This window comes from Pseudophryne corroboree, chromosome 4 (assembly GCF_028390025.1).
Source record: "Pseudophryne corroboree isolate aPseCor3 chromosome 4, aPseCor3.hap2, whole genome shotgun sequence".
NCBI classification, from domain to species: domain Eukaryota; kingdom Metazoa; phylum Chordata; class Amphibia; order Anura; family Myobatrachidae; genus Pseudophryne; species Pseudophryne corroboree.
This window is the reverse complement of record NC_086447.1, coordinates 271697498-271706636: the sequence shown is the minus strand read 5'-3', so window position 1 is coordinate 271706636 and position 9139 is coordinate 271697498. Positions and strand designations below refer to the sequence as shown.

The following is a 9139-nucleotide window of genomic DNA, read 5'->3' as shown; positions in this document are numbered from 1 at the left end:
ACATCAGATGCTGTTTATGGGTTTGCCTAGAGCGCCACATCAGATGCTGTTTAGGGGTTTACCTAGCACACTACATCAGATGCTATTTAGGGGTTTGCATAGCGCGCAACATCAGATGCTGTTTAGGGGTTTCCATAGCGCGCAACATTAGATGCTGTTTAAGGGTTTCCATAGGGTGCCACATCAGATGCTGTTTCGGGTTTTCCATAACGTGCTACATCAGATGCTATTTAGGGGTTTCCATAGCATGCCACATCAGATGCTGTTTAGGGGTTTCCATAACACGCCACATCAGATGCTGTTTAGGGTTTTCCACAACACGCCACATCAAATGCTGTTTAGAGTTTTCCATAGTGCACAACATCAGATGCTCTTTCGGGTTTTCCATAACGTGCCACATCAGATACTGTTTAGGGTTTTCCATAGTGCACCACATCAGATGCTGTTTAGAGTTTTCCATAGTGCACAACATCAGATGCTCTTTCGGGTTTTCTATAACGTGCCACATCAGATACTGTTTAGGGGTTTTCATAGCATGCCACATCAGATGCTGTTTAGGGGTTTTCATAGCATGCCACATCAGATGCTGTTTAGGGGTTTGCATAATGTATCACATCAGATGCTGTTTAGGGGTTTTCATAATGCACAACATCAAGTGCTGTTTTCAGATCAAGGGGGTGATTTATGACATTTTAGAGAGAGATAAAGTGGAGCAGTTGCCCATAGAATTAATCAGCTTCTAACTATCATTTTACAGGTTGTGCTAAATGCCTGCAGATTTACTAAAGCTTCTAAACATGAAAAGTGGAGGTCTCGCCTATAGTGACCAATCAGATTTTAGCTATCATTTCTGTATTGCATTCTAGAAAATGAAAGACAGAATCTGTCTGGTTGCTATGGGCAACACCTCCACCTGTCTGTTTTAGAAGCTTTCGTACATTTACCCCCAAGATTTGAGAACTCATCCCCTAAATATATTATCCTTGGGTTTGGAGGGTGAAGGTCCTAATACAGTAACATCTGATGTCACGTGTGGCAGTTTCATGATAATAAACCACATGTTGTTTAGAATTACTGGAAGAGAATGTACCACACTGCCTGCTGTGTGCCTTAGGGTGATGTTATATTTGTTTATGCCTATGTTCCCAAACACTGTGTGGGGATTCCGCCCTCTCAGAAATATTGAGACAAGAAATAATCTGGCACAATGACCTTGCAGGTGTTCCTATTATATGTGGGTGTGTATAGGGAAGTGAAGTATTGTTAGTTTAGGTTAGTTAGGGTATGTGAATAGATAGGGCTGCAGTGTTATGGGTAGATTCAATTAGCCGCTAGGTGGGCGAGGTGAACTGCAGCAAGCCCTCGGTGTTAGTAATATCAGATGAGCATATCTTACAGTAGGTGGAGTAAGGTCCCCTTTACTTTAGTAAGTGCCATGATAAATTCTGTTTGAAACCACCTAATAAGTATAATATAGAACTAGCCTTAATCAATACATTAATGGTTTGTAGTGAAATATCATATACAATTGGTGAAAAGTTTAATTTGTAGATGTGATAAAAGTTTATTTTCTAGATGTGATTCTAAACAAAAACGGGCTAGCATAGTAAAAATACATTTATGAAGTTGCTAGAACTGTATAATAACTAATGCTCACTTCCTTGTGGAGACTTCCTCTTATATAGCTTTGTGGCTACAAGTTACAAAACTTGAAATCACAAATTCAGAGTCCCCACATGGATGTAAATGAGTAGTAGTAGTACTTACTCACTACCTGGAAGTTTGGGTGCATTGCTTGTATGCTTTCAAGAAGGGGATCTACCAATCATGGTGCTCCTCTCTTACCACATCTCCAAATATAATTGTGTTAATTTTGAGTACCGCATGCCCATGCACTGTTGCAGAGATAGAAATGTATGAGAAAGTTTGTGACCGGTCCGCCGGCATGCCAACTGTCGGCAAATCATATCACACCCATCTTGGGTCTACGGGTCTAGTGCACTGGATGGCGGCGTCAAAGCTCATACGGACAATATCACAATGGTAAGTATTGGGGGGATGCTTAGATTTATGGCCCGGAGGGGGGGGGGACGGGTTAGAGTTAGGCACCTCAGGGGAGGTTAGCTGTAGCTGCCACCCTCCTGTGTCTTAGCCCTAGCCACCACCCCCTGTGATTAGCCGTAACCAACACCCCCTGTGTCCTTAGCCCTAGCTGCCACCCCAGGTGGGCTAGGGTAGGGGGCAAGGGAGGAGTAAATGAATTACCCCATCCCCTGGCAGCATTGTAAAAGTTGGGATGCTGTGGTCAGTCATGTGGCCGCCAGCATCCCGACTGTTGGCAAATCATATCACACCCATTGTCTCAGCTGCCAGCACTGTGTGTTGGAAGGTGATACTTTTAGTAGCGAATAAATGAATGACTTATAGTTTTCCTGTGGCCATTCTTTCTGCCTCATTCTCTTTCAAGTTGCTTCAGGTTTAACTTCCGCATAGTTGCAACTTCATTATTGCTTATCCATATACTGTACCAGGCCACCAACCACCACTATCCAACTTATGCATTATTGTGTACCTATGAGGGTAATATAATCAAGCAAAATAATGCATCAATACGAAAGTCTCCATGTGAGAGAAAAACAACTAAAATGTGTTCTTTTGTCAAAGATAATATCCAATATATAAATTCTAAGGGGTCAATTTACTAAAGCTTCTAAAAATGAAAAGTTGTGATGTTGCCCATAGCAACCAATCAGATTTTGTCTATCATTTTCTAGGATGCAATAGAGAAATGATGTACAGAGTCTTATTGGTTACTATGGGTAAATTTACCCCAAAGTGTCTGCTTAAATTGGCAGTGTGACCTGTGCTAAATGTTTAATAAGTTTTTATAGATCCCTACGAAAAATCCAGTAGGTGCTATCTTTATTACTAGTCATGGACATGAAGACATAAATTAAGTTAAACTGAACAATATGTTAGAAATGGGAACGTTACAGTAAATGATCCTAAAGACTTTCCATTGATGTACAGTAATTACTCTCTCTCATAGGCATTGCCATCTGAACCTGTAATCCCACAAAAATTGAATATTCTCATCAACAATGCACCAATGTGATAAATCATAACATATTGGTTTTGCATCTCTGTAATGTGTAATATACTTATCATCAATTACCCATCCTATTTTAGAATTCATATTCTTAGGGGTATAGTCCATTGCAGTCGAAACTGCCGTCTTGTCGGTAAGACGTCAGTTTCCAACTGGTTTAGGTCAGAAGGGGTTCCGACCTATTCAATAGGGGCTGTTTTTTCCGACAAATCGGGAATTCCTGACTTGTCGGAAAACACGTGGATCAGTGGAATAGCCGTGGATCCACGTGCTTTTGTCAGAAACAAGGCCAAATCCGACAGGTATTGGCCCCGTTTCCGACAATCTCAATCCGACTTTAAAAGAAATCGGATTGAGGAGATGAGACGGGAAGCGGGGTCATGTTTTGAGGGGTGTGGGGACGAGACGTCGGGCGGGTGAGGAGGACGGGAGACTAGATGGTGCGGGAATGGGTGAAGGTTAGGAGGAGCTGAGAGGAGGAGATGGGTGCCAGAGTCGGGACCTTGCTTGCTGGAGCCAGGTGCCGTGAGGTCTGGCAGCGGCGCCCCATCCTCCTGCTATGCTGCTGCAGCCCCGGTGTTCCCTGCTCTCCCCACCACGATGACTGGAGGGCGCATGTCACTGTCCTTTCAGACATGTCAATCCGACTTTAAAAAAAGTCGGATTGCCATTCTCGGGAACGGCCAAATCCTGGGGATAATTCCAAGTTGATCGCAGCAGGAATTTTGTTAGCAGTTGGGCAAAACCATGTGCACTGCAGGGGAGGCAGATATAACATGTGCAGAGAGAGATAGATTTGGGTGTGGTGAGTTCAAGCTGCAATCTAATTTGCAGTGTAAAAATAAAGCAGCCAGTATTTACCCTGCACAGAAATAAAATAACCCACCCAAATCTAACTCTTTCTGCACGTTATATCTGCCTCCCCTGCAGTGCACATGGTTTTTCCCAACTGCTAACAAAATTCCTGCTGTGATCAACTTGGAATTACCCCCCCTGTCGGATTTGGCCGTTCATTGAATAGTGCTTTGTCGGATCCTTTCCAACAATGCTTGTCGGAAAGGATCCAAATTGAATTGAATATACCCCTATGAGTAGTGCAGTGTTGTACTTCAGATTGTTTAAAAGTGTCTTTTACATTGTGAATGCACAAGGTCAACTATAACTCTTAGGGTGGAATTCAATTGTTTTGTAAGGCATCTAAACTAATGGCATCTATCAGATAGATTTAGTTGTTGCTCCAATCAGACACCTATTAGCCACAGCAATCACATTTCAGCGTGCACCCCCCAGAGGTGGCGAACTGAAATGCATGAAAAGACGGATGTTTGGGCACCCAAACAGCACTTTTCCTTTAACGCCCATGAGTTTAGTCATGTTTAGCCTCTTCATGCAGGGGCTTTATGGCCACCCATTAATTTTCACACCTTAAAGAACTATTGATTTCCGCCCTTCATACCATACAAAATGACACATGAGTGTGCATAGACTACCAATGTCACGGATCACTGCTGTATTTGTACAGCTAGGTTTAGAGCATAATTTGTTTTAAAGAAATAAGTGAGGTGAGGTCCTTTTAGCAGTTTCTGGCTTTGACTCTGACTGCTATCCAACCTGGCCTGCATTCTTGTGTACCAGACATCAACTTCATTCTAACCACCCCAATCCAGTTTTGTATTCCAAATCCCATAACAGCTTATCCTATTAAAATGAACAGTAAGTTATATAGGGGCCTATTCATTATCCTTATAACCTTCTTTTGTAGAACTTGAGCGTTGGCCCCATTTATTAAACAAATAATGGCGCCTGATTACCTGTCAGCCCCAAAGCGGAGCATGGTCCTTGTACACTGGTATGGGAATCTCGATATTTTCCAACTCATCAAATTTTTCAAATACATAATTTTTGGAATTTGATTGTAAGAATGGACACCATCTTCAGATGACATCATTTCTTGATACCCTGCTCCTTATTATGGGAAGGAGTCCCGAGATGTGAAAAGGATCCATTAAGATCCCTCTGCACATGTTCGGCTCACTCCAACAGACATTGGGCTCCTTGTGCACATTCTTGAACCCAAGTTCCAGCATGTGCACCAACACTGCCAACTCAGACGCAGCAGTGTTATGTTTCACTGCTACAGTAGGGAACTCGTGGACAGCTGAATATCGGACCAGTTGTCCCCGCACCGGAGCAATGTTGAATTGCTCCAGTGTTTTTGTATTCACTGCTGCTACTCACAGCGAGTTGGATTCTAATCTAGCACTGCTGAGCATAGCTTGTAGAATAGGCTCAACAATCATGAAGTAAATAAAGTCACATATCAGTGTATTAGATGCAATAATTCCAATGATAAAATGCAGTGACAACAACGAAAAAGTCAGTCTGAAACAGATACAATCCAGGAAAACATGACCCTGAATGGCCTATTAAACCTGGGCTGTGTTTGAGCTACTGCCTCTTAACTCCTCCATATTCCTTTTTGTCGCAGTTTGGTCATTGAACTTTTTAATATCCACTTCGGACTACTTTTATCTTATATTTATCATCACATACAGCAAGCCCTTAGTTTTAGGTTTATTAAAATATACAATGAATAGAAGGGGTACAAAATGTTGACATTCAGAATGGTGACATTACAATTTTGTCATGTTCTAAATATTGACATTTAGAATGTCCACATGTCATCATTAACAAAGTCAACAGTGATATAATATCAACATTGTGAATGTCAACAGTTGGCATGTTAACATAGTCTTTTTAGCCTAAATCAAACCCTAATATAGTCTGTTGATATTATGACAATGTTGAAAGTGTGAAAGCTGACGTTTTGTCCATGTCCACATTCTGAATATCAACAGTCAGGCCATGTCGGCATTCTGGTGTCAACATTATGACTTTATACCCAACAGAGCAGCTTCATGAGGTCACTAGAATGCACAGCCTGTGAACTTTACCACTGATTTTGAAGAGGAACAGCCTTTGCCCCCTGCATCCAATACTGTCCCAACAGTATAAGGCTATAACAGTACTAATGTAATAACTATATAATGTAAGTGCAGAGCAAACCACATTCATCTAAAGGTCAATTTAACATGATATAGTATATCATTTTCCACATTATAGCATTTAGGTTCATCAGAATGAAACTTTATTTCAATACAATAGTGTAATATTTCAATCCATCGCATAACAAAGGAAGGAATGTTAGAGTAACAGAAATGAGGTCTAATGACCTTGGGCACAGCTATAACACATTGAGTGTTCAATTGTGCTGCCCTTGACAACAGCTAAACAGGAATAGGCTCATGCTTAATCTGACAGCCCTGGAATGTGAAACATTAGTCTATGACTTGAATGCAGAGACTGTACCTTGCCTCCTTCAAGTTGAACTTGTGGAATTACTATTGCAATGGCTGAGCAAATGCAGATTGCAAGGAAACTGCTTGAATTTCGTGATTCCATTTCACTTTCCAAGTCTGAAAGACAAGTCAGGAGGACAGGGAGGCTGAAGCAGTGGCAACTGGATAGATGTCCACACTTAAACTCATCATTGACTCACTCACTGGAAAACAAAAAGACAATACTGTATGAGGCTGCCTGGAGAGGAGATCTAGAGCAAGTGAACATCTTACTCAACTATGGGATATCTGTAAACTGTCAGTAAGTTCATCTAAATATATGTGTCATAGATAACATCAGCAACTATTTGAAAACGCTTACCATTATCATACCTATTTTTAAACAAATGATCACTAAATAAGGACCATATAGGCATATTTTCTATGGTGATATTTCCCATCAATTAGCTACAACAGGAAGTAAATGTTACTGATGTAGTTTTATTTTTGATTTGTTCTTTAACCCTCAGTCAGGCGCAGCTGGTCTGACAGGCAACGCACAGCTGTTCTCGCTCCCCTCTCCGCCCCAAGGGGGCACAGGGACCTGTCCCGCCTAGTACCTTCCTATCTCTAGGTGCTGTTCGAAACCCCCCTAGTCAGTTTTCCTGCCGCCTGCGTGGAGCGCAGTAGTGACCCTCCTGGCCTTTAGGCCACACTGCGCCCAAACTCTTCCAACTTTTGAAGGTTCGTTTTTCCTTTTATTTTCATCTACTGTTTATTTTGCTCATTTTATGAATGAAAATTACAATGGTTGTGGATATTTTACGGAAATATGTAGGTTTGTCCAGGGTGGCCTCTCAGGCACACTGCGCCCAAACTTATATTCATGTTCGTGTTTTTTCTTTATTGCTTCAGATTTTCTGCTGAAATGGCCCGTAAAAAAAAAAATCTCTCTTTGTACGTCCTAATGAAGGTCACTGATCACTTTAAGAGCATTAGAATTGAGTTAATTAGGTGCTAATGACGATTATCTAACAGGCGCCTGTCAGGTGCAGTGCGCCTGAACCCGGGAGTCCCAGAGGTGCGCCTGACGGAGGGTTAAAACATGAATTTCATATATGTACCTGCAACAGATCACTTGACGTGAATATCATCATGAAGTATATTCTTTGTTACTCTAAGAGTATTTGCTTTATACTGACAATAAAACATGCCATTAAGGTCTAGCAATGTAATACACATAATAGGTGGCTAAGGTTACTAAACACCCAGCTGAGTGGCAGTCACAGTCTGTGCTACCTATTAGTGGTGCCATACTTTGAGCAGTAGCGATTAGTGGATGCACTAACCGAGACCTATAATTTCCACAGTGTAAACAAACAACAAAGTAACTTATTTAATACAAGGTAACATTATTGTACTTTCTGCTCTACTCATAACTTAGCAAATACAGGTTTGTTTGGATGACTATTACATATTGTTGTGAGTCCTTGAGCTTACAATGTTGTTATTTTGTATAGAAAATGTGCATACAAAGGAACATGATGGGGAAGTTTACAAAGCAAACAAGCTTTAAAGGCTGTGATTTAATCAGACACTAATGACTAATTAAAAATCTATTTATTCAAGATTACGCAGAAATACTGTATACGTGACTTGTCAAATCAGATAGCTAAAGCTGACAGCTTTACTTCGGGTAAACTTGTGTCAAAGCTCTATACAAGCGGTGGTTATACCGCCTTCTTTGGTACGGATGTTATCTGTTATGCTCTGTGCGATGTTGTAACAAATTTGTGAAACTTTTAAAGCACTATTGCCGCCCCCCTTCCTACTTTTCAGACACACACACACACACACACCATACCGACACCGGGATCCCGAGTTTTAGACTACGCTCGCCACAGGTTGTATTCCCACTCTATGGGTGTCATGGACACCTGCGAGTGGGAATAGCTCTTGCCGACTGTCGGGCTGTGAATATGTTGGGATCCTGGTGTCGGCATAGTGACCAACGGTCACATAACTACATCCAGTGAGTGTGTGTGAGTGTGTGTGTGTGTGTGTGTGTGTGTTTGTGTGTGTGTGTATGTATATATATATATATATATATATATATAAAATACACACACACACAATGCAGGACCTCCTTATTCCTCTTATTCAGGGATTTGGCAGATTGATTTGCCAAGTGTGGATGATAATTTCATTACATAAGAAAAATATTAAAAGGCTGTATAAAGGTGTCAGTAAGTGATTACATCAGTGGTTCCCAAACTTTTTTCAATCATGGCGCCCTAGAGTATCAGAATTTTTTCACGGCACCCCTAGGCCAAAAGTTTCTTTGAGAATTTTAGAAAACAATAAGTAAATTATGTTTATGTGTCATCCTTAGTTTCTTTAGTGTGTTGCGCGGCAATATTTGCTGCTGTTTGTCCTCATATTTTATAAATTGGCAGCCACAAGCGCTGGTTTTGTCTATTACATTGACCAAAAATAGTTCGAATTGGTCCTGGACCACCAATCCAAGGCACCCCTGCTAGTGTCTTGAGGCACCCCAGGGTGCCGCGGCACACAGTTTGGGAACCACTGGATTACATCCATGAGAGGTGTGTTTACTAATACAAACACAGAAAGAAAAACAATTACCTACTGTAAGATGTAAAGGGCAGTACACACGGGGAGATGTGTGCTG

At 41.4% G+C, this 9139-nt stretch overlaps 1 protein-coding gene across 1 annotated transcript in view; it reads left to right on the top strand.

The window, feature by feature from the left end:
* Positions 1 to 6380: 6380 nt before the first annotated feature.
* Positions 6381 to 9139, top strand: part of LOC134909347 (ankyrin repeat domain-containing protein 65-like) — a 53851-nt gene continuing 51092 nt past the window's right edge. Inside the window, exon 1 of the mRNA XM_063916126.1 lies at positions 6381 to 6769. Within this exon, the coding sequence (XP_063772196.1) occupies positions 6519 to 6769 (251 nt within the window). The 5' untranslated portion in view covers positions 6381 to 6518. The remainder of the gene's footprint in view (positions 6770 to 9139) is intronic.